General features: G+C 33.9%; 4 protein-coding genes and 2 long non-coding RNA genes across 6 annotated transcripts; 2 read left to right on the top strand and 4 right to left on the bottom strand.

The window, feature by feature from the left end:
• Positions 1-879: 879 nt before the first annotated feature.
• On the bottom strand, positions 880-1,948 carry LOC135119744 (small ribosomal subunit protein uS4-like). The gene is made up of 4 exons (XM_064044126.1): positions 1,777-1,948; positions 1,503-1,697; positions 1,099-1,285; positions 880-1,048 (listed from the first exon to the last, which is right to left on the bottom strand). Exons 1-4 carry the CDS (start codon positions 1,790-1,792, stop codon positions 880-882), a joined length of 567 nt encoding a protein of 188 aa, XP_063900196.1. The 5' UTR covers positions 1,793-1,948.
• Positions 1,949-2,845: 897 nt separating this feature from the next.
• On the top strand, positions 2,846-4,339 carry LOC135119766 (uncharacterized). The gene is made up of 6 exons (XM_064044146.1): positions 2,846-3,208; positions 3,260-3,683; positions 3,766-3,838; positions 3,904-3,945; positions 4,001-4,201; positions 4,256-4,339. Exons 2-6 carry the CDS (start codon positions 3,613-3,615, stop codon positions 4,337-4,339), a joined length of 471 nt encoding a protein of 156 aa, XP_063900216.1. The 5' UTR covers positions 2,846-3,208; positions 3,260-3,612.
• Positions 4,340-4,678: 339 nt separating this feature from the next.
• LOC135119765 (uncharacterized) lies at positions 4,679-7,769 on the bottom strand. The gene is made up of 19 exons (XM_064044145.1): positions 7,683-7,769; positions 7,476-7,631; positions 7,317-7,406; positions 7,213-7,263; positions 7,116-7,162; positions 6,946-7,061; positions 6,786-6,884; positions 6,637-6,738; positions 6,362-6,575; positions 6,116-6,303; positions 5,880-6,056; positions 5,738-5,804; positions 5,606-5,685; positions 5,481-5,546; positions 5,321-5,424; positions 5,163-5,268; positions 5,028-5,108; positions 4,897-4,975; positions 4,679-4,761 (listed from the first exon to the last, which is right to left on the bottom strand). The coding sequence occupies exons 1-19, from the start codon at positions 7,718-7,720 to the stop codon at positions 4,679-4,681; spliced, it is 1,944 nt and encodes a 647-aa protein (XP_063900215.1). The 5' UTR covers positions 7,721-7,769.
• Positions 7,770-7,843: 74 nt separating this feature from the next.
• Positions 7,844-8,457, bottom strand: LOC135119743 (uncharacterized). Its single transcript, XR_010278358.1, has 3 exons — positions 8,158-8,457; positions 7,984-8,089; positions 7,844-7,932 (listed from the first exon to the last, which is right to left on the bottom strand). It is a non-coding gene; the product is annotated as an uncharacterized LOC135119743 (long non-coding RNA).
• Positions 8,458-19,735: 11,278 nt separating this feature from the next.
• Positions 19,736-20,311, top strand: LOC135119798 (uncharacterized). The gene is made up of 3 exons (XR_010278372.1): positions 19,736-19,933; positions 19,988-20,091; positions 20,149-20,311. It is a non-coding gene; the product is annotated as an uncharacterized LOC135119798 (long non-coding RNA).
• Positions 20,312-21,569: 1,258 nt separating this feature from the next.
• LOC135119764 (uncharacterized) lies at positions 21,570-22,570 on the bottom strand. Its single transcript, XM_064044144.1, has 6 exons — positions 22,508-22,570; positions 22,194-22,254; positions 22,041-22,142; positions 21,942-21,989; positions 21,758-21,889; positions 21,570-21,699 (listed from the first exon to the last, which is right to left on the bottom strand). Exons 2-6 carry the CDS (start codon positions 22,247-22,249, stop codon positions 21,570-21,572), a joined length of 468 nt encoding a protein of 155 aa, XP_063900214.1. The 5' UTR covers positions 22,250-22,254; positions 22,508-22,570.
• Between the last annotated feature and the right edge of the window lie 906 nt (positions 22,571-23,476).

The following is a 23,476-nucleotide window of genomic DNA, read 5'->3' as shown; positions in this document are numbered from 1 at the left end:
ATACAATTATCGCTTAGACACTTGTATTTTCTACTTACAATCTAACCATACAGCTCTAAGTTGCTCTCTGTACACTTGTCAATATAAAATAAATCGCAGAAATTGAAGTATTTTATATTTAACAAAGAAAATTTTTACCTAATTAATAAATTTGCAGTTTACAACCTTAAACTTTTTTACTAAATAAAAGTTCCAGGAAAATTCTGTCCATCTTATTTAGAGGTAGGAACTAAGACAAGTTACAGCTTGACACCCGTTGAGCAATTTATGTTTTTTTTCTTCATTACAAATAAGTATCTTCCAAAATTAATTTAATTTAGAGTAAAATAAATAAAAGCTCTATTAAAGTTACTTTGAAAGCTAATAAAACCGCAGCAGTTCGGATTAAAAACGCAATAAAAAAAAAGGGAGAAATTAAACATACTTTTTTTTTTTTTTTTTTTTGCGGAAATCCCGTGCGAACAGAAAAACTGTTAGCTAAGTTAAAATTCAAAATTATTAAACAAATCCTTTTAAGAGGTTGAACGAATTAAGGATTATTACAGAGTTAAAACGTCAATCAACGCAAAAAAGAAACATCGTTTTTATTACTCAATAAGATTTTAAACTACTACACAAGTTCTAACTTATCCACCAAAAAACGGTTAACACTGGCTCTAAGGACTTTAACTTGTGTTATAAAAGTCGATACAAAGCTTTAATGAAATATCTATGTTATTACTTGAATCTGCTTAAATTTTTAGGTTCAGCTAGAAGCATTTGTACAAACTCACCATGCTTCTCCAAAAGTTGTGAATTTAGTACATGACTATACTTGAAACGAAGAATTAGCTGAAACTAAAAAAATATGCAATTATATAATTTATTTAATTTCATAAGCTAGTCATCATCTTCAGCATCAGCTTGTATCTTTTTAGAAGCCTTCTTACGTTTAATTCTTCCCAAGCGGCCGCCCGCTACTAGCGAAGAGTTGCGGGAAAAATCAATGTGCTTAGCCGAGTCTACACGAACCAAGAAGGAAGGGACATTCACAACTTGCTTCCCAACTCTGTACATAATCAACTTAATCACGACGAGCGATAGAAAAAAAAAATAGACCTTATATGGCGCTGTCGTATCAAAATGCGAGCGTGATGAATAGATTTAGCGTAACGAGCCTTATATACTAAAGTTTGCAACCGTCGCTCCAAAAAATCTTCGGTTTTCAAACCCAAAACATAATCCAGTTTCATTTGATCTTCGGTAAGAACGCCCAGTCGAATAAGTCGGCGAAGAAGAGCATTCCCTAGCGTAAAATGGTTATTTAGAAAAAAAAGTATAACTCTTCTCCAAAGCCTCTTAACTTGGCTATACAAATAAAATTATTAAGCTGTTGCTATTCAGTAAATAGTTTAGAGCATAAAGCAATAGTTATTTGCTTTTATTAGTCAAGAGGTGTCAGAAATTCAAAAATAGCATCACAATAACAACAGATTACAAATGCTGAAAAAAAAAATTTCCACCTTCAAATAAACGTCGAGGATCTTTCTCTTGCAAAGTCAATAATTCACGGGCTGCCTTACGAATTTTTGCCAAACAGTATTTAACTCTCCAAACTTCTCTTTTATTTTTGAGGCCGTATTCACCAACAAGTTTTAGCTCTTGATCTAATCTCTCCTTTTCATAAGGACGACGAGGGGTTGTATAAGTCTTACTATCTAAGTATAAGAGGAAATAGTTAGAGAGATCAAAAAGCTCTAAACAAAATGTATTATATAATGTTGATAATATTAGTACAATTGGGCCGAGGCATGGCTCAGCAAAGACTAAATCCAAACGACAAGCACCAAAGGCGAAAAGCAAGGAACTGCAGAAAAAAGAAAAGCACGCTACAGAGAAGAGGGGATACTGCCGCCTTGCGATAAGCTAATTATACATTTGCTTATGGAGGGTTAAACTAAAGCGTGGATTTAATTTCTTCCCCACTTTAATAAAGGGATGGCAAGCAGTATTTTATTAACTATGACGATAACTATAACGTTGTTAACTAATTTAGTCTAAATTTTAAGAGATGTTGTTTTAGATTTTTATTTTAATAACTTTAGATTTATAAAAAAATTTGTTAATTTTCTTGAAATAAAAATCTAATTATAAAAATTAGTTAGGTAAACTATTAACTAAGCTAATTAATCAAAAAAATCATTAATTTAGTACATTCTAAGAATTAATGCCCGTTTACCACATTATTTCTAAAGCAAAGAACATTTAGGAAAAGATTCACCCTCGGTATGTTTCAATTGTATTAAGTTTCAGTAGTTAAGAATACGGTTCATAAAAAATACAGGCCTTCAAATATAACATTATTTATTTTAACGTGGAGGCCTAAATATTTCTTTTGAATAGCTGGGCATAAGAAGTGCGTGTGCAAAGTTGGCTAATTTTAAAAATTCGGGGAAGCTCAGTTTAAAAAAATAAAGTTATATTATAAGAGGAATTGCTTATTATTGGTAAAGCATACCAGAGCGCAATGTTAAAATACCCCCAAAACTTCCGGTAGTTTTTCCATCTCTGCTCATAATGTATGTTCCAATTGGAGGCAGTAGAGGGTAAGCCCTTAAACAATTTCAATTATAAGTCTCGCAAAATCTTTACGCGATTATAATAGAAACAGGTTAGTTAAATAGGCGATCATAAAAGAATAAAAATTAATTCGGCTGGAATTTTATAATAAATATTTGAGATCCTACGCCATCTACCTTTTTCTCTTAACAAAAACATAGTCTACTGAGGGGTTTGCTAAGCTTTCAACGTGTGCCCTGAAATGAGTTCACCTTTTAAACTTTTTCAACACTTCAGCGTACTATAAACGCCTTTTAGAAGAACTTTCTCAGGCCCAAAGCTATTTATATATGTGTGTTCTGCATGAGTTCCTCAAATGCTGAAAAGGGAGAAGAAAGTTTAACACCAAAGAAACCTTTGTCCTTTACTTTTAAAACGAAGTCTAGCCATTTAAACATTAAAAGTAAGAGCGAGATTGTAACAAGTACTGGAAAATCTATATCATTTTTTGAAGCTGGAGAAAGCTTTTTAGAAAAGGGCGAGAATCATAACTCTTCCCTAATTTATAAGGCACCGATTCCTCTCGTTGCCGATGATAAATGGTTTAACAAAGGCAAAATTACTAGTAGAGCTAGAGCTGCTTCGACGCAGACCAATAACCTGGCCTCAGGTTTCTCTTCGTTTTTATTAAAGTTACTGTTAATATCATTCACAATTTAAGGATCCGAGGAAATAGTTTCCGCTGTAATATCTGATTGGACAGGTAATAGGTTTTTTAGTTTGGGAAAGAGTATACTTAAAAAAAAGTTCAAGTAACTTTGAAGTTCCTAAACTTTGGACTTAATAGATTCAGTCACTTTAAGTAAAAAAAATCTGTCTGGAGAGAAGAGTATTCCTCTTTTGTCTAGCGATAGATCTTCTGTTGATGGTTTACCTTGGCTTTACTCTTGTTATATTGGGTATTAGTTCCTAAATATATTCTCTGAAGTTGGCAGGCCACTAAGCGATATAGAAAAATTTAAAAATGATGTTAATTTTCGACCCAACGAGTGCACCACGGAGCAGTACGAAGCCATGCCAGTGGAACATTTTGGAGTGTTGCTTGTGAAAGGAATGTTAAAGGAAAATGAGAGACTTGAAGAAGAGTATTTATTTCTTATAATTTGATTTTTTATTTTTTTTTATTTTGCCTACTGCATAACTATAATAACAAGGCATGTATACTAGACTTAAAGAACCTCGTAAACCGCTTGTGAGGTACGGAAGAAGAGGTTTAGGCGCTTCCATGTCTATTGAAGATGTACACACTCTCCCTTTCAATATCGCTTGCATTCCTTTTGCTTATTTTGTTTAATTTTATTTAAGCAAGACATTGAAAATTTGCTGCGGAAAAATAAAAAAGGCAAAGTAATGCAAATCCTTTTAAGCTTTTTTTTTTCTCTTATTGTTATTAAATCTTTAGGGATATACTAAGCAGAAAATTAAAGCTTCTACAAAGATCCTTTATAAAAAAAATGCACAAAGTGTTGCTCGTCAAGCTGATCTTTGTGAAGGCGACTTTGTAGAAGTGACTGCAGGCAAGCTTATGGGCTCCTGCGGCCGAATCAGTTCGATTAACAGGCAGCACAACTACTCTTTGCTGGAGTTGCCCGTCGAAAATTTGGTTTTTTTGCTCGATTATTTTCTTTTATCGCGTTTTTGTTATCTTTTTAATTAGAAAGTGAAATTGCTTAACACTGATTTGAAGATTATACCCGAAAAGAAATTTCTCAAAGCTATAAAAAGCTTGGCCAAAACTTAGTATCGTTTATTATAAGTTTATATTTTTTGCGTCTCCTGCATCTTCTAAAAGATTTTGGTTGAAAAAACTTGAATTTACCTTAACTTTGTTGTTTGTGTATCCAATAAATTTTATGTTTTAATTGGAAAGAGAAGTTTTATTTTAAGCTAGCTTCCCCTTTATGCTTAGAATCATGAAAGCACATTTATAGTAAAAAGCCTTAATTCGGGCAGTTATGAATCCTCATCAAGTTTGGGAGATCTTCACACTGGCCCTATTATAAACACGTAGCGCCTCACGAGCCTGGAAAACACTTGCAGGGCGCATAGTGGTCGCGGATGAGTTGCTAACCGCCCTAGTTTACTTCATTCTAAATAGTTGCCACTGCCCAGGCTGCTGTACTGCTCGCCATGGACAGCAGGCGCCGGAGTTGCGGAATGAGACTGGGGGAAAAATTGTACGACGAAGTTTTCGATATGCGAGTTCGTCTTTTGTACAGCAAAAACGCCATAAAAAAATAGAAAAACACCCTTTTATTATACAATTAGTTTGGCTTTGAAAAAAAAATTACTATTTACGGGCCCTTCCAATGGGCATTCCCACTCTCACCAGCGTTTCAAGCGGCCTTAGCGAGTTTTCTATAAGATCTCTATCAAACTACGAGATGTTAATCGTAAAGATCTATAAAATTTTATGAAAACGATCGCACGAGGATGCATCCTGGTTGAAAGAGCAACAATACGGTTGATCCTCCAAAGGCAAAGTAACCGTGTTCTTCGCCCTTCCGCATCTGCTCGGTTTGGTGGAAGTCAAGTTTGCGTAGTTGAAGACAGAGCACGTGTACCTCTCCCTGCAGTGGCGCAGTGATGTTTACGGATCCGACCATGGTAGCGCCTATGCATACCATTAGCAAGAGCCCAAATTCTTTTGTGTGTACTTCCTCTACAATCCTGGAAGCGAAGAAAGTTGCGTGTGCGTTGGGCACCACATGGAACTACTTACCTTTTGTTCTCGGTAAAAACGTCGATACACTGGCACACGGCGATGGGGTTGACAGTAAGTAAAGTGCCGTCAACTTCTACGCGGCGTCCGAGTTTCCCTGACACCTGCATTGGTTTAACGTGGATCTGCCTTACGAGCTATAGGTAAGTGTAACAAATACAGGCATGTGCCAGCGATGATAGTCTTGTGGAGCCAAACGCGCTATTACCAGCGATCCTTCGTGGAACTACACATGTGCACGGCAGTTTATAAGCACTGGTAGTATACTCTAATGAATGCGCAAACCAGCGGTGCCACGTCGCTCAAATGCGGTCCGAGGAGTTGAGTAATAGTAAATCCTGCGCCCTTGACCCATATAGCTGTGGCTATAAAGGGTACATTGTACTACGCTTAAGTTAATCTGCTAAAGGAGTGTACCTTCCTTCACGGTCTCAAAAACTGTCATTCTGCAATCAGCACAACTCACGACTATTCGATTGTCATTCTATCGAAAGCTAGATAATGACTTTTCCAAAAAAAAAAAAAAAAAAAGAAAATGTATTAAAACAAGAAAAAGAACCGGAGAGCCGATTGTTCTAGCAGTGGGTTTGAGTTTTCTATAGAAAAAGTGGTTAAAGCATTTATAGTTTCTGTTTTCATCATCGACGGGTAGTAGCCACTCGGCTGAGTTTAACTTATGAAAACTGATGAAGGGCCTTATATGGGCTACTGATGCGGGGTCGTCCATGCGTTGGCCCTGGAGGAACCATATCACGTGCCTTAGCATAGTCACGCAGTTGGGGGCTCTCCTTGTACCTCCCGGCGGGACATAAACTTGAGAATCCTGTGGATAGACTTAGTCCTCACTGTAAACACCCTCGACCGTTTACTATACAACAAGTTCAATGCGACTTTCACGTAACGCGGAATGTTTTCGCTAACAATCAAGCCGGTCGTGCGGTCCATGACATTTAACATGAGCATATCTTTCCGGCTTTTGTATTCTGCCAATCAACGCGAAAATAGTTTTTCCACGGAGTCTAAAGTTTGAAAAGTACACGCCTTCGTTAGTACAGAACACGCCAACTCCAGTTCGTGTTCTTTCGGAAAGAGTGTCGGCCAGCGAGTATCTGTCGTCAATCATATTGGCCAGCCCCTCCTTTCCGTCCGCCAAAAAGGAGAGCAAGTTATAGGCTAAAGGGTGCGACTGAAACTCGGCAGACTGTAGAAAATCCAACAGATCTTCCTCCTTGATTTCTTCTTGGTGCTTGAGTTTCTGTAATAATCGTTAATTAGTATGAGCTAAAGACGGGTTTAGTAATTAAAATACAACGCACATCCATTAGTTCGTCGACATTTTCCTTGCCTTTGAAGTTTACCGAGGAAAGCATGGCGTAAACTTCGAACCAGTCCAAAAGACCATCCTCGTTCGTGTCAAACTGCAAAAAAATTTACTTTACGCACTTTCAAGCACGCTATAAACAACCTCTTCAAGGAGTCGTTTGTAAAACCAGCGCTCCACATCTTGCTTTGGAGAGAATTTAACTCTAAGTAAAACTTTGCCGAGCATGTTCTGGTCAATTTCCTTCATGTGATAGTAAAAAGGTCACCAACACGTGCGTGCAGGGCACAAACTTGCCAGCAACCTCCTCCAAGCAGCGTGTCAATTCCGGCGTTACGCCTTCGGAAGCTCCAGTAAAGCTAAGTGGGTTACGACCAATGGAAAGCGCTCTCGATAAGAGTGGCGAAGACGGTGGTGTGGCTATTCAGAATTTTTATTGATCTTCAATTTGTGATCTGGAAATCTACTGATTACCTCGTGCCTGTTTGAAACGTGTCCACCATAGCTTTCTTCCTCCCGTTCTTTGATGCTGAATAAGTGTACGCTCTGAGTACACTAAACATTATATTACCTTTTCGCCTTAACAATTTCTGGCAAATCTCGTTCTAATTCAGACTCGCTCCTTTGCATAAGTGTATAAGTTGTGGCTTAATAGAATACACGAAAGGAGCGAACTGTGCGTTAATATCCGAAATTTCTTCAGGCACTCCCTTTTTTTCCATAAGACTCACCTCAGCATTTCGTAAATCTTCCATACTCTGGGATCTGTATAAAGTGTTACAAACATACTTTATAAAACTTATGGATCTAAAATGTGCGCTATAAGAGAAGAACTGTGTGAAGGATCGAGTAGATAATAGTTCACAGTGCATGGAGTCCGTAAGTTTTTCGTCAGTCTGGAAAATCGGGACCACAAAAGTGTAGTCTTTAGCCACCGTAGTTTCGACAAAACTCAAATCAGCAAAACCAATTCCAGCAAATCTTAATTTACTATAACTATATAAATTAAAGTCATCTACGGCATGTACCGAGAAGCTCTACCTCCTGTTGAGGGTAGAATATAAGACAAGTTTGAGCATGTACTTTACCTCTCCTTCTTTGACCCATATTCTGCATTCCTGATGATCAATACGCCTATAAAAGTATTGAAGTCGTTATGCATTGACTAAAAGTTTTCTTGCCTGATTAAAAATGGGATGCCTGCCGGCGACAACCCGAGTTCTAAAGGCAGAGAATCCGTGCCTAAGAATGAACTGAGAATTCGTGGCTTGGTTGCTTTTGCCCTCTAACCCTGAGGTAAGCTAATAAAGTGTTGCATATCTACAATGAATATTGTTATAACCCCTGAAATATCCAAGGCGAAGAGAAAGTAATCCTATATATTTTGCATATTCTACTTCCGAAGGATTCGCAAAGTTTACATGCGTAACATTTATTTGAAGTTGCAACTAGATATTAGTTAGTGTATATAGTAAGAAAATTTTTTAAAGGTTTTTAAGAATAAAATAGGTTTCACTTTTCCAGCGAAAGAACCCTTTTCGTGGAGCGAGATCCAGGAAGTTATCGGTAATTTGTAATCAGAGCTGTCAAAGTTGTAAAGAGCACTGCCAAGCTGTTCCTCTTCGTCTCCAAGGATTTGAATTTCAACACTGCCAGGTTGCTCTTTCAAATATAAGTCGAGTCGATCTTTCTCAATAGGAGTAGAAGGGCCTATTTTCTTTGGGTTACTAAGTAAGTGTTGCTTCCCTGCTTTTAAGCATATATGAAAGGGGCCTGTCTCACGCTCTGCAAGCCCTTGAATTAAAAGTACAGAAAGCGCAACCCCTTCTAATAAAGATAAGAAGTATTTAGATATAGATTGGGCATCTTCTATAAATAACGAACCTTCATTGTTACTATGTAGCATTCTTTATACATAAAAGTTAAGATAATATGATAATTTTAAGTAAATTTGATTAATTTATATCTAAGTTAATATATAAAGTTTATTATAAAGTAAAACAGAATTTTATTATTTCTGCAAAATGAGATCATTACTTGACATGTTTGGTCTGTTAAGGACATTATAAGTTATAAAGTGACCAATGGCAATGAGTTTTATTATTGAAAACCTCTTACGACTAATATGATTAATAATTTAAATATAGTCTTAACCAGACCGGCAAGGGAAGACCAGTCCGCTTTTGGAAATAGTTTTTATTTTATTATAATAAAAATAATTTTTTTTAACCTCCAACCTTAGTTTAGCGTCCTTTAGATGCCTCTATTTGTTTGCACAAGAGCAGTTTTTAGAAAATCTCGTTTTAGTTTTATACTAAAAAGTTAGTCTTAAAAATATATATTTAATATTTTTAATTTTGTTCTTATTATAATTAAAATAATTAAGAAGTTATCAAAGTAAATTTTGTAAATTTTGTAATGATATCATGGTTTTTTAAAAAATTAAAATTTTTGCATATTTTATTTAACATAACATTGTTGTCTTTGCTTTCTAAGCATACAAAATTGCTTTTAATAGAGAATTAAATTAAAGATTCATCATTTACAAAATTATGATAATAATCTGTTATAAACTGTGATAGTTTAAAGGTTTCTATTGCTTTGTTAATTTTAGGTTCGTATTTACTTCTGCTTTTCTTACTGGAGTTTAACTTCTATTAAACACACATAAACATATTGTTAAACCAAAAAGGTAGGCCATCAATAAAATTAACTTTTTTTATGTTAAGAAAAGCTATTTAACGAAATTTACAACTAATTTGTGTAACTTCATTATAGATATTATCTGTAATAATAGAACCGCAATGAAATAACCTAACCCTAACCCTATTTGGTGCCTCATATCTTCTGCTTTTCATCGCTTAAAAATATGTATATAATTTTTAGTAGGATATTTTAACTTTAACAATATTTAAAAAATATTTTTTATTAGAAATTTATTTACAGCCTTACCAGTTTGGTCAGAAAATTATTTTGTGATTACATTAAAAAAGTTAAATATTAATTGCACAATAATAAAAAAATACTAACCAGATATTTATTCTTATTCAATATATTAGTAAAGGATAATTACTGAACGAGATTATTAACTTTCAGTTAAAAAAGAGGTGACTTTTCTAAGTACTTTTAAACAATAATTTGTAACGTTATATCATGACTTCAATGTCTCTTTGAAATACATATATCTCAAGGTCACACCAAAAACTTAATAATATTTATTAAAGGGCTGTTTTTGACACTCCCGTCACTATTTATCTTTGTTACAACCGGTTTAATGTTTTTTTTTTGAAATTGACCAATAGTTACCTTTCAGTTGGTTAGAATGCTATAGACTATTTTAGGAACTAAGCCTAAAACTTGCCCTAGAAGTGCACTTAACAAACACTAAAATAAATGTCGCTTTGTTTTATTAAACTTAAGAACGAGTAATTACGAAAATATTATAAAAAAAATAGTAGACAGTTTTTAAAATTTTAAAAGCATTTACTTACTACTTTTACCGGAGTAAATTAAAAGTACTTTTATGAAGCAATAAGCTTTTTTTTAACTAGTTAAACCTCTTACTTTTGGTCTCTGTGATTACCAACCTTTTGTTCTCCGAAGTGGTAAGAGGCGGTGATAGTTCAAAGGTTTTTAAAACTGAATGTTGGTTTAATTATTGCGTACTTTAGCGGTGAGTTTTTTTATATATACCACAGATAAATTTAATTACATAATTATATAGGGGTAGACATCTGTCGAGGTAGGATAGACAGTTAACTAATAACGCTCAATAAGAGTAGGTCGAGGTACCAGGCCTTGTAAAAATAATTTAAATAACCTCTTCTTTTAGCTATTTTTACTTCAATATTCCTGGATAATAATTCAGTAATACCACCTTTAGGACTCTAAACGCAGTTACTATATACTAATTGGTTAAAGCAGTGCTTTAACCTCTTTAAAAGTAAGGTAAAATTGTTCTCTTGTATACAAAACTAGATAATGTTGCGGAAAGCAAAACTTATTATTATAGTTGGAATATTTATTGAATTTGCTATCTTTTACGCGCAGGGTTCTAATGAAAAAATTGCACAAAAAGATATTAATCCTTAATCTAAAGTTTTTGGTCTTAGTGTAGCTGAGCTGAACGGTATATCTAGCATAGTGACCCTCAACTTTGGAATGCAGCAGACCCCCGAGGCAAAAGTATGTGACTTGGACCCCCTAATAAAAAATACATCTAATTAGTATTGATTAATTTATTGGTAGTTAAATACATGGTAGTAGTTTAGCGTGGCACAGGGTAAAGAGACATTACAATAGTGTTATTTACTGGTTTATACTACAATAAAAAAATTAAGAAGATTACGCTTGCAATTTATTTACTAGTTGCGAAATTCTAGGACTGATACTGGTGCTCAAAGCGACACCATGGCGTCGGTAGCTTCAAACTGACTCCTCTGTTCGTTTTTATCAAAAGTAGATTAAAAAATCCCTCTTTGAAGGAACAAGATGCCAAAACATAACAAGATGTCGCAAAGCGTTTTCTCGAAGCTTATCATATGAAATTGCTTTTTTTGCACCAGAACTTTTATAGGTTAATATCTAATTCGACCGTATCCTTGCAGTTGCTATCATTTTGCAACTGGATGACTTTTTATTGGATTTCGTAAGGAAGCTCTCCTACGTTGACAGGGGAGGGGTTTCTAATTAATTTTCGCATCGTTGCCTTCCGGAAAGTATCTTGTAAACGCCTTTTTAAATTCGTGGAGGTGATCCATGACATTTTGTTGAATTTCGGCAGTGATATGCAAGTAATTTTTGTCGTTAAGAGAATTTTTGAGCGTTGGAAACGGCAAACAGCTCGAGTGTGCAATTATTTGCGGTTAGGTTGTTTCCGAACATGACGTTTGCACAACCCTCTAGTTTCGTATTGCCTGAACCTTGTAGTTGCATATTAAGTCTGTTTACGTGTTTAAAAATGTCTACAAGTTAGCCCAACCTTTAGATAACAAAACTGCTCCCACAAATAGGTCAATCCTTTCTCAATTAAAAACACGCTTAGCTCTAACTGAAAAGTGCACGAAAGAGATCGTGCCTATCTATTATAATGAGCAGTTCTAGGACACATTGCAATCCTCGCTCCATTAAAGAGTATACAAAATAGGCGAAAGCCGCTAGATATCATATGATCTTCCCAGCGTGTCTCCTTTCGTCAGTCCACGAACCTTACTATGAAAAAAAGTAGTGTATCATGGTCGGAGTCCAAATCAGAGCACAATTTTTAAAAATACGCGTAAACGCACTGTTTTTGATTGCATCCACTAATGTTATCGAAAGTTTCATGGTGTTCGCCAACTCTTTCGAGCGGCGTTACTACGATATTCATAGCTCATGTAGAGGTCTTTCACTGACGAGCTCTGCTTGGTGGCTAACGTTTGTTTTATGGAAGTTTACTCTCGTACTTTCACAGGTTTAGATGGCAAGTGTTTTCCGCCCAATGCTTGGCTCAATGCTAACTTCAACCGCGTATATATAATATCCACTTTATAGCCCCTTTTTTAGTTATTAATGATGATTAATTCGTGGACCTCTTTTTTATTTTCACGGACCACCGGTTGGGTCCACTCTTCTAGAAAATTATCACTCTAACGTTCTACCGCTTTCACATAGTTCGGCGGTTTAGAGTAAAAGCTGCTCACTTTTTCGGTCGTTCTTGCTCCTTAAAATTTAAAAGTTCAAGCATAAAGTTGTAGTCAAGGCTTTTAATGCGACTCAACTACTAATATTCGTGATCTTAGCATGATTTATTGTTAAAATAACGGAGTGGTATTGATTATATTCTAAAAATGGCCTGCCTTTAATTAACTTCCAAAAAATTTTTTAAAAGCAACTTATGCTTGTCGTTCGTTCAGGCAACTTGCAAATAGCAAATTATTGCGCTTAGTCCACATTACCTAAGTTCCAAGTAACAACACAAATGATGGACTCGGTAGTATGGCTCAAAGAATTGTGTAAGCTTAGTTTATGGGTGCAATATAGCAGCCAGTCTAAAGGACTGTCTCGGTCTATGTAACATTCACTTTTTTTAACTCAGGAACATAAAATATGAATAAATAGGAGTGTTTTGGCAAATAAATTCTTTTATAGCAGGTGCATAAAAGTACACATAGAAGTTTAAAAATAGTAGGGTAAACTTTATTGCTCCTTACGACATTTTTTTGGAGTCCGCGAGTTAGTAGAGGGCTTTATTTTCTTTTTAGCTGGTCTTACTTCTGATTTTGGCACAACATCTAAGATTATACACACAATAAAATCAATTAAATTATAAACTATAGATAATAGGAAAGCTAGTTAAATAAAGAAGAGTTCTAGAAGTCTATGAAATTAAATTTAATAATTTAAACTCTTAAATGTTACCAACAAGGGCGACATGCTTATACCTATTAAGATATTGCCGAATCGCAGGGCATAAAACACCGTTTAAACTGAATTAGACCATTAAACGAAATTAACGGAACTGTTTATCTTTTTTTTTTAAGTAGTAGAACAAGAGTTATTTCTCTGTCAAGAATTAAATCCGTACAATAAAAAATTAAGTTTAACAAGTGTTATACAGCAAAAACATGATGCAGAAAATATATAAACTACATCGCCTAATTATAACATAGTGAACTTTAAACCATTATCATTTAAATATGATCAGTTCCAACTGGGCAATTTTAACATTTATGTTGAGACAAAATATAAAAAATCACAAGTGTTTTTTAGAGACAGGCAGTTACAGTAAAAAAGGGTGCGCTAATGAAGTCAGGACAACCATTTTAAAAACGAAAGTGCGAAGTGTCGCCCTATTGTATATATCTCTAAAGACTTGCAATGTAAACTGCAGAGAAAAGGAAATACTGTTGCACTTTTAAAAAACTGTACGGAAAAATTTTTTTTTTTAAGCAGATATACTATATTACCTATGACCAGAAAATGTGACCGTACTTACTGAATTCGATTTAGAATATACTATCCATTAAAATTCTTTTAAATTTTTTATAAATTTTTAATATTCCTGCTTCTCTTGGTATAACTAAAACAAGCAACTTGTAAGAGTTAAGAATATACGTGTGGAAAGTGGAAAGAGATTCCTATTTAACTAAGAAAGAAGTTCAATTTTTTAAATACATTATATTAAAATTAAAAGACAGGAAATGAAATTTTAAATTTTTACTTAATTTTTTTGTGGAGGATTATAACAGATAAAAAGAGATTCAGAGTAAATTACACTAAAATATAACCGTATTTTTAGATTTTTTTTTGTTTTTTGGCTGATAAAAAGCGGTTAGAACATACAAGGGTTATAGAAAATCAAACAATGTGATAAGAGTTTATAACTATAAGAGAAAAATTCTAGTTGTGCTGGCGAGCAAATTTTGTCGGGAATTTGAGCTTCCTCTAGTTTTAAGTAAGCTCGCTTCCTAGCTCCAAAAAGCTTCCATTAAATTAGCCTTAAAATGAGCATAATATGAAAAAATTAGCAAGCGTTCTCGAATGTAATAAATTTTTTGAAGTTTACAAAGGTGCTTTCATTTTCAACGCACAAAAAAAATTTTAACGACTTATATTTAAAACGCAAATAAAGGTTCATATGAGGTAAGTGTAGCAACTAAAACTTTGTAACATTATTTCTCAATAATTATTGAATCTACATATATAGTTAAAAATATCTCCTTAAATTAGTTAACTAAAACCATTAGAATTCCAATCACGAGTTATTTATTTTGCACAAAGGCTTGTGAAGTTTTAATAGTAAAGTGACCTTAGAAACATATATATATATATGAAAGTTACCATCTAAAAAAATAAAGGGGTCTTTCGCATAAGTGCAAGCCGCTAGATTAATTGATACGAATTTAATATAAGTGAAGCTTAACATTTACCTAAAGTGAAAACATACATTTTTACCTATATCACGAAGAAAAATTGTTTTACGGTCATCTTTCTGGGTTAATAAAAATGCCTCGCCGACGAAATAATTCAAAAAGCATTCCTACATTTAATAATTAGCATTATATAAGGTATAACGCAAAGTAATCTCTGATGTTATATGTTAAGTTTGTTGGAAAGAAGTTTAACTTGGTAAGTGACTTTTTATGAAATAATATAATGGTAAAAGTCTAACAAACTTTTAGTAACTGAAAAAGCAATATATAGAAAAGGCATGACGGTCGGTAAGCTTCAGAGATGGTGTTAATTTAAATTGGTGGAAAGAAGTTTTACTTAGTAAAAAACTTTTTACGAAATGTTAGTGCTTACCAAACTTTTAGTAATTAAAAACAACGCCTCACCACTTAGTAAGGGAGCGTCTTCATCCCTTTTAATTATTTTTTTTACAGAATATCGGGGCAAATCCGTTGAACAAGAAGGAATGATTGCCATCTTTAATTGTTATTACTTGTAGGGTTAGAAATTAGATAAGTTTGGGCTTTTGTGTGATATACTCGAAGTTCGAGGTTTAAGGCTGATCAAGTAAAAACATTTCAATCTCCTTTTATGCCTTTAGTCTGAAACTAAAACTAGAAGGTAATGCTAATGCAGGTTTTTAAGCATTAATCTTTTTTAATAGGTAAAATTACTATTGATAGAGTGGGATTCTCTTAATTTTTATTGCTAAAGTTTCTAAATATAAATTTCGCTGTAAAAGTATCAATCATTATTGATAAGTGCGGTGTGATATGCGGTCCTAATAACTAAATAAACTGGGAAATTTAATTCTCTCTGGCCTATATATTTTTTTTATAATTATTAAGGGCTCAAATCTTGATAAACTTGTTAAATGGTAATGAAAAATGGATATATTACTGTTTATTCATGTGGTTAAATTTATAAGCCTATTTAAGTTAAAGTGCATGTTAAAAAAAGTACCAAAGAAAATGGAATGTCAACGCTCCCAATCTTGACTTGTAAGCATCTCCTTAACTCAATCCTTGGTTTAAAGCAATCCCACAGGAGCTGGACGGGGGCAGACATGAAGAGCCTTCTTAGCGAGTCACGGTGTGTATATTTGGAAAAGCTTGTGACGTCATTCAAGAAGGAAGGATCTAAACGACGCTGTTTTTTACCCCTACTGATGCGAAAAATGATATAAAAATACTTGGAAAAGCGAGTATATATACTTTGAATGAATTTTACCCGAACTAGTGACGAATTTGGTGAAATCAAGAGCAATATATCACCGACATACAGACCAGTTTCAATTTGACTAGTTGTACAGACTTTGGGAGTTAGTAGGTCTTTAGCTCTATATAGGTTAGGTATTTGCTGTGAATAGAGTTGCTAGAAACGTAAGTAGCCCTACTATAGCTAACTCTTTAATAACTCATTAAGCGTTAGACACTTAATTGTTACGAAGCAGCACAGGACCTACCACTGCCGCACTGTGACATTCTCTCTGAAGGTTTTTGACAGAATAAATCAATATAAAATTATACTTCTGTTTTACGGAAGTTAATATGAACCACTACTTTGTTAACCATGGAAGCGGAGCTGGTGGCAATAATACGGACTCAACGAAAGATGCTTTAGGGATACTCTACTTCGTGATGAGGGTGCTGTCTTTAAAAATTTGCTTCAAGCTGCACCTCGACAGTCAAGGTGGCATTAAAATGTCGCATTTCGGAGCATCACGAAAGGTTGGGGGGTAAAAAATAGTCAGATACTAAAGCATTCTTGTTGAGCTGGAAAGCAATTCTCTCTCTCTAAATTATAACACTCCAAAGCTCATTGTGGCGAACATGCTCAATTAATATGTCAACCGGTGAATTTAAAAATAAAAACCGTTTCAAAGATTCCTCGGTAGCCAGCCTTGGAGGGTTAAAACGCTGCTAGAATGCTATGGCACATTTTTTAGGTCATTTTTGATTTGATCTAAAAAAGGTGATTATTAAATTAGCGGACCTCATATGTAAAGATGTATGCTTAATAAAAATCGACTGATTAATTTCATCTTTCGCGCTTCCCTGCATTGCTGTGGATCGTTCTCTCATCAAGGTTTAGTAACTGATTAAAACTCGAACCAAAACCAATAAATAAACTAAACTAACTTAGTGATCTAAAGGGTTAATAATAACTCGAAGCATTATTTATTAAAACAAAAACAATACTAAAGTAGATAACCCTAACCTCAACCCTTAACTTCACAGTAAATCTGTAGTCGTATAAACCTGAAGCTCCTATAAAATACCTATAAGGTTTTTTTTAATTGTCATCTACATATATCAGGAGCCAGGGAATAGGATTAATCTAGGTCCAAAATAGCTTGGAAAAAATTGTTATAGAGTAGTTCATCATTTAATTATGTAAAGAGTATAAAGCCAGAACAGTAGTTTAGTTTTTTCTTAAGATATCCAAAATAGGACGTCCAATTTTGATTGTTTAAAATGTCATGGAAGCATTAAATGTGTTTTTGCTAAGGGAAGAGGATCTAAATCAATCTTTTACTGTAACCTTTTTCTTAAGAAAATAAACATGGCATGGCTCTTTTAGAAAATAGCAATTATTCTCAACCTTTGTTAACCAAACGTTACTAAAGGTAAAATTACTTAACTTAAATTGCGAGAATAGATTAAGTAATTGTATATAAATTTCATGGGTATAAAAAAAAACGTAAAGGTGCATGAATGTACCATAAAGCATTAGTCTATCCGCCACTTTTCAATTAGCGTATTGTCCAGCTATTAAGTGTTCTCGATGTTCAGACCTATCTTATCATATTTATTATCTATTGGTTTATACAGTGGGTCTCAGTTATTTATAGAAGTCGGAGGAGCCGACTCACCTCAACCGCTGAACCATGGACAGTTTCAAGTTGTAATTAGCTGATAAATTAGGAGGGAAGGGGGATAGTTATGTTTATATGTAAGCAAAGCATAAGTTTATAGTAAAGACTAGAAAAATAACGATGCATAGGCCACACCAAGAAGAATAACAAAAGGAAAAGGACATTAGATATACAAGACTAGTTCTACATCATCAGCCTAATAAGCCTTACTTATTTTTTGTGTTTAACTTCTCTTTTAAACAATTTTCAGAAGCCTAGAATATATAAAATTATTAAATCAAATGGTTAATTTTTTGCATGTGCAGTCCGGAATTAAAAATCTGGAAGACAACAAGAACCAAGAATTCTATTAGCTAGTTGGAAGCAATTCAAATGGTTAATCATTATTGATTAACGAAAGCCGTCGCTTATGAGGACCAGGAAAAAGCAGAAGCCTTTTTTTAATTACTTTACGGTTTGTTGCTTTTTGACCAGAGTTGTTGACCTTACTATAAAAATAGCGTTGAACACTTATTTACCTACATTATTATATATTTCCCACTAACGAGCTAACTAACATAGACGAATAAAATAACACCTTGCCTGTTCTACCTTAACTAACAAGGCATTCAATTCTGTAGGTAAAGCATCCTTTGAGCTAAAAACATTTCTGAAGTTAACTGTATTTATTTTATATATGGTAACACCATATTTCCATTTATAAATTCAACTACTCTAATAACCTTTGAACCGCAAATGCGCGAACCATTTATAGTGCTAAGAGCTATCGTCCTATTGTCTAGTTCTTGTGCTTCAGAAAGATTACTGAGACGGTAGTATTGAAAAAACTAAGAATATATGTAGACTGAGCCAAATTATACCAAAGTTAAATTTAAAATGGCTTCTAAGGTTTGAAAGCATACTATTGAAAATTTTTATATGGAGAGACCGACGTGGGCGGTTTTTTTTATCGAACATGTCTACAATGAAAACATATATATATATATTTTCCTCAATAATTTTTGATTAAGTCATAGACGGTGAAATGTAAAGAATTAATAACGCTTGTTCAACCTCAAAGAGCTAGAGTGCCTAATGATTCTTTACTTACACTTATCCTTAATGCAATTTATATGTCCAATATTCTAGAGCCATAGGCAACCATACTATTAGACGAATCGCGATTTTGTTTGAGTTAGCGTTGTTTACAATATTGAGCTAATGCACTTGTCCGCCAAAGCGCTTTACGATAACTTACTATATGAACTGCTCTTTCACCAAAAAAAATTTACTTAAGATTGCCTATACGCAAAAACAAAATATCATGTTATCAACCTGACTTGCTTTATGCTATCGAACATATCTAAGATGGCTCAATACTTAACCACGACATTACCCAGATAGAAAATTAAATTAAGCAGTATATTGGTTCTAGTTGGTAGCAAGCAGCGGGTTTTTTCTATACCGTCTGAAGTCTACACGCCCCCTTCCCCACGAACTAGATGATAAGCGGTTTAATGGAGATGCAGAAAACTAGTTTTGAATTTTCAGATATGTTATATCTTTTTCTGGCGTTAACACTGTATGATAAGTGAGTTATACAAGTATAATAAATATTATTTAACACTAATAAATTATATAAATTATTTATTAAACTATCCCGTATATTACTAGACACAAGATAGATTCAGTTCTTATACAGAGGGCAAACTAAAACAACATGAGAGAAAGATAGGGGAAAGTCATAAAAAACTGTCCTCCATGTGACTTATATATAATCACCCTAACCCTTAACCCTCACTTTCTATAGTTGCAGCTATAGCAAAATTAACCTCTCGTGTATGCGCGGTTACAATCTTTTGTCCTCTTGGAAAAAAGAGTTACCTTCGACGTGGGTAACTACTTAAAAAGGGATTTCTCGAATCAATTTAAATTTATTCTATAAAGATTGCGAATTTCGACAAGTGGAACAGGCCATTTTTTTAAATATGCCACACTATAAAAAAGAAAAATTAGCTAAATTGTGCACATAGCCTTACCATAATAACATTATTCTTCCTGTAAATATTTTAAATAAAATTTAAAATTAACTACCATTTGTGTATCCTACATAATTATTACACGTGATTCATAACTTAAATTAACCGGCAACCGGTCACGTGTTAGGCAGGATTTCTTATCCTACTAGGAGTGTTAGGCAACCTGATTTAGCAGGCATTCAATATACTAAATGCCCAAGTCGAAACGTAATAAAATATATAATATAAATGTAACACGAGCGAAGGGTTTATGTGGAAAGAAAAAAGTTGCTTCTTCACTTGCTGAGTGTGTTGGAAAGTTTTCAAGCATTCACATATTTAAAGTTGAAAACTATAGGAGCTCTTTTTTTAAGAGAATGAAACGTATATGGAACGACAGCAGATTTTTTATGGGAAAAAACAAAGTAATGGCTCGCGCTTTAGGTCGTAATATTGAAGAAGAACTGGAAGAAAACCTTCATAAAGTAATTACATTGTAGTCTAAAATTAATTGTTTGTTTATTATCTACTCCCGAGAGGTGTCAGGATCTTTACACGGAGAAGTTGGTTTGCTTTTTACTAATAGGACTTTGGAAGAAGTCAAAGAATTTTTTGAAAAAAATACTTTCCCGGATTACCCTAGGCATATTCACCGTAATAACTATCAAATTTATGGCTAGCTCACTGTCGATATTGGCAGGAGCGGAAACATAGCCACTGAAGACTTCATGTTAAGTGAAGGCCCACTTGAACAACTTCCGGCTAGTATGGAATTTCAACTTCGTAAATTAGGACTTCCTGCTTGCTTAAAAGCTGGAAAATTATTTTTAGAAAAAGATTTTCAAGTTTGCTCAAAAGGAGATTTAATTAAACCCGAGCAGTCGCAGATTTTAGTACTTTATTTTTTAACCTTTTATATTATTATTTATATTATATAATATTTAGAAGTTATTTTGCGTAAAAATGTCAAAATTTCAAGTTCATATACTTTCCAGTTGGTCTGGCGGAAAGTATGTAGTCTTGTAGTCTATACACTTAAATTTCTTTTCTGGCTTTCTTGTTTTTGACTTTTAGCAGTAATTTTTAGAAGAAAATAAATTATACTTTTTTGTTAAAAAAAATTAGTTGACTTAGAATTTCAGTTTTTTAAAAAAGTCGTCTGCTAATTTTTCACTTCCTTTGTTTTTGCATTCGCTTAAAGCGAAGTGGACGCTGTCATAAATTATAAAATCCACTGTGCTTGAAGTGTTTTCAGATTCCTTTTCAAAGATTCTTTTTAAGACTGACTTTCTTTTTAACTTTTCTGCATTGCAACTTTCCAATGTTTGATGATTCTCAGTTACACTTAATAGAAAGGGAAAAAAATAATTAAAAAATTGAGCCAGATCGTCGCTCAATCCTTTGTCTATACAATCTTCTATAATCTTCGATAGGTTGACTAACAACGTATTCTTGAATTTATCACAAAACACTGCTGGGCTACTCTCACCCGTTACCACGCCGGGATCGTAGCCGCTGAGGGAATCAGTTAAGATTCTCGCAATGTCTAGAGCAGCGTCAGGGCGGCTGCGGCAGATACAAGTGGCGATCAGCGACACAAGCAATTTGTTGTCCAATAACTCAAGCGATGGCGCATTTGTTTGTCGGATTCTCGATTCTTCCTCGTTGATGTACTTTACTCTTCTACAAAGTCGATCAACGTCCTCGTCACTGCCTCAGGGAATGAATCAAAACTTGATCACGGGGAAAATCTACGCAGAATACCTTTTTAATAGTTGCTTGATACACCATCGCAAAGTTATCATCATCTTCGGATTATTGAATTTATCACGAACACTACCAACACGACTGGCGCTGTTTATTTCCGAGTGCTGCGTGTATACAAATTGAAAAAAGTATGCTGTAGAGCGCAGAAGTTCCAAAGAAAATTTAAATTCCATGTCAGACTCCTCTCCGAGACTTGGCGAATTTTGTTTTAGTTTTTGATGGAAATAAGTAGCCAAGTCAAAAGAAGAGTTAAAGGGATGCAAGTGCATTCCATCATCTTTCATTTGTTGGTAACGAACTTCGACCTCCTTAAATTCTTTATTTTTCCAAAACGCTGTAAAATTTAAAAAATATTTAAAAAATTATGGAAGAATTACATAAGAAAAACATGCCGATTAAAATTTGAGTGTTAACTTTTTCATTAAGCGCTTTAGCGAGGGTAAGACGATACGAAAGTTTTCTTAAAAGGTCTATTTTTTGGTACCTATTAAAAAAAAAGCAAAAAAGAAGAAATTCACTCGCTTAAAAGAGAACTGTAATACCTACCGCAATTAGAGATCATCAAACAATGATGATAATCGCTGGGATTTTTTATTCCTTCATAAAATTTTAAGGCTTCATCCAAGTTTCTATGGTGGATGTAGCCGAAGAGAATAAGACTTTCTGTGAGTGCGCTAGATAAATAAAAATTATAAATGCATCCCCAGAGGCAGCGGTGATGCGCACTCTGGCGAGAGAAAACTACTGGCTTTCAGTTCCGCGTAGTACTTTAGCCTGCAATACGAAACTAATTTTGGTGTGAATGGGAGGTTCAAAAAAATATACGCCGCGTCAAATTTCCCATTTTGCACGAGTCCTTGAATTAAACAGTTGTAGGTGGTCGTGCAGGGCCGAGCTTTGTTGTTGAGAGAGGGATGGGCGTTGTAGCTGTTAATCTAATTCAGAGTAAACGCTAAAAAAAATTAATTTACAAAGTACGTTGTCTTTAGTTTTTCAAAAATTTGAATCCCACTTTCTGTTAAACCTTTTTTCATATAACCTTTAAAGAAATAATAATAAAAATTAAAGAGCAATTTTTATTACATAACGTCAATCACTTGTAAGTAGGTGTATGTTGGTTTTAAGAACAGTGTTTGTTATTTAAAATGCGTACTGACTTCGAACTTTAGCACTTACTATACTAATAAATTACGTTAAGACTTAAATTAAAAACGCGGGAGAAAAATAAATATTACACAAGAGATTTAATGAAAGGTTAATAAATAGACTTTGCTTTGAAGGACTCAAAATACCTTTTATTAAAATGCTACAAAAGCCCGCACTTAAAAAGTATTCACTTATAAAATTTTGAACTTCTTTGTACACAAATGGATCCTCGCCTCTTTGGAAGGAAGCGCGAATAAATTGTAAAAAGCTAAAATAAAAAGAATTTCAAAGATCGCCCAACGCTGGCTAGTTTAATAGCTAATAACGTGGCAAAGGTTTTTGGTTTTCCGTAAAGATTTACAAGGATGGATGCGACGTCAAACGCTTCTTTAGGCATGTTCAAGTAGGTGTATGACAAAAACACAAATTTTAAAGAGGTGAAGCAAACCAAGGGAATATTATGTTCTTGAAGCTCTTCATACTTATGTATATTGGCCACGGCGACATCCAAAAAATAATAGCGAGCCCGTGCTAAACTAAGATGTCAGTAGATTTTTATAAATAAAGATAAACACATGTTATCGAGTTGTATTTATAAAAAACTGACCTACTATGAACGTTACTATTTAAAAAAGTGAAACCGATATTAGATTTTTCAGCTTTCTTTAAGTATTTCTGTTGAGAATTTTTTAAAACAAGCATTTCTTCAAAAGTGTATGAGCATATAAGCTTTTTCCCAAGTATGTTTTTCTTCCCCTGTAAACGTAAATTCTCTCTAACTTTCTTTAAAAAATCGTCTTCCCTTTTCATATTCAACTCGGTCAGATCCACTTTTGGATTAAGAAATTCATAAAATTGAGTTCCATGAACTTGATGCTTTAACAATTTTTTGTTTTGTAAATCTTTTATAAGACTTTTTTCAAAGAGATTAGCCGTGGTTGAAGGAGAACCTTCTTGAATATGAAAGAGTTTAAACGTAACGTAAAAATAAAATATGGCACTATGACTAATAGATCTTAAAAATAAATTTTTATGTTTACTATTACGAAAAGGCCTATGACTTGCTATATTGTAAAGCTTATAACTCATTAATTTACTTTTAGTTTTTAATAGTA

The sequence above is a fragment of the Zophobas morio genome, unplaced genomic scaffold (assembly GCF_036711695.1).
Source record: "Zophobas morio isolate AGI-343-1 ecotype UQ-CSIRO unplaced genomic scaffold, CSIRO_AGI_Zmor_V1 ptg000304l, whole genome shotgun sequence".
Lineage (NCBI taxonomy): Eukaryota > Metazoa > Arthropoda > Insecta > Coleoptera > Tenebrionidae > Zophobas > Zophobas morio.
This window is presented reverse-complemented; position numbering and strand designations above follow the sequence as displayed.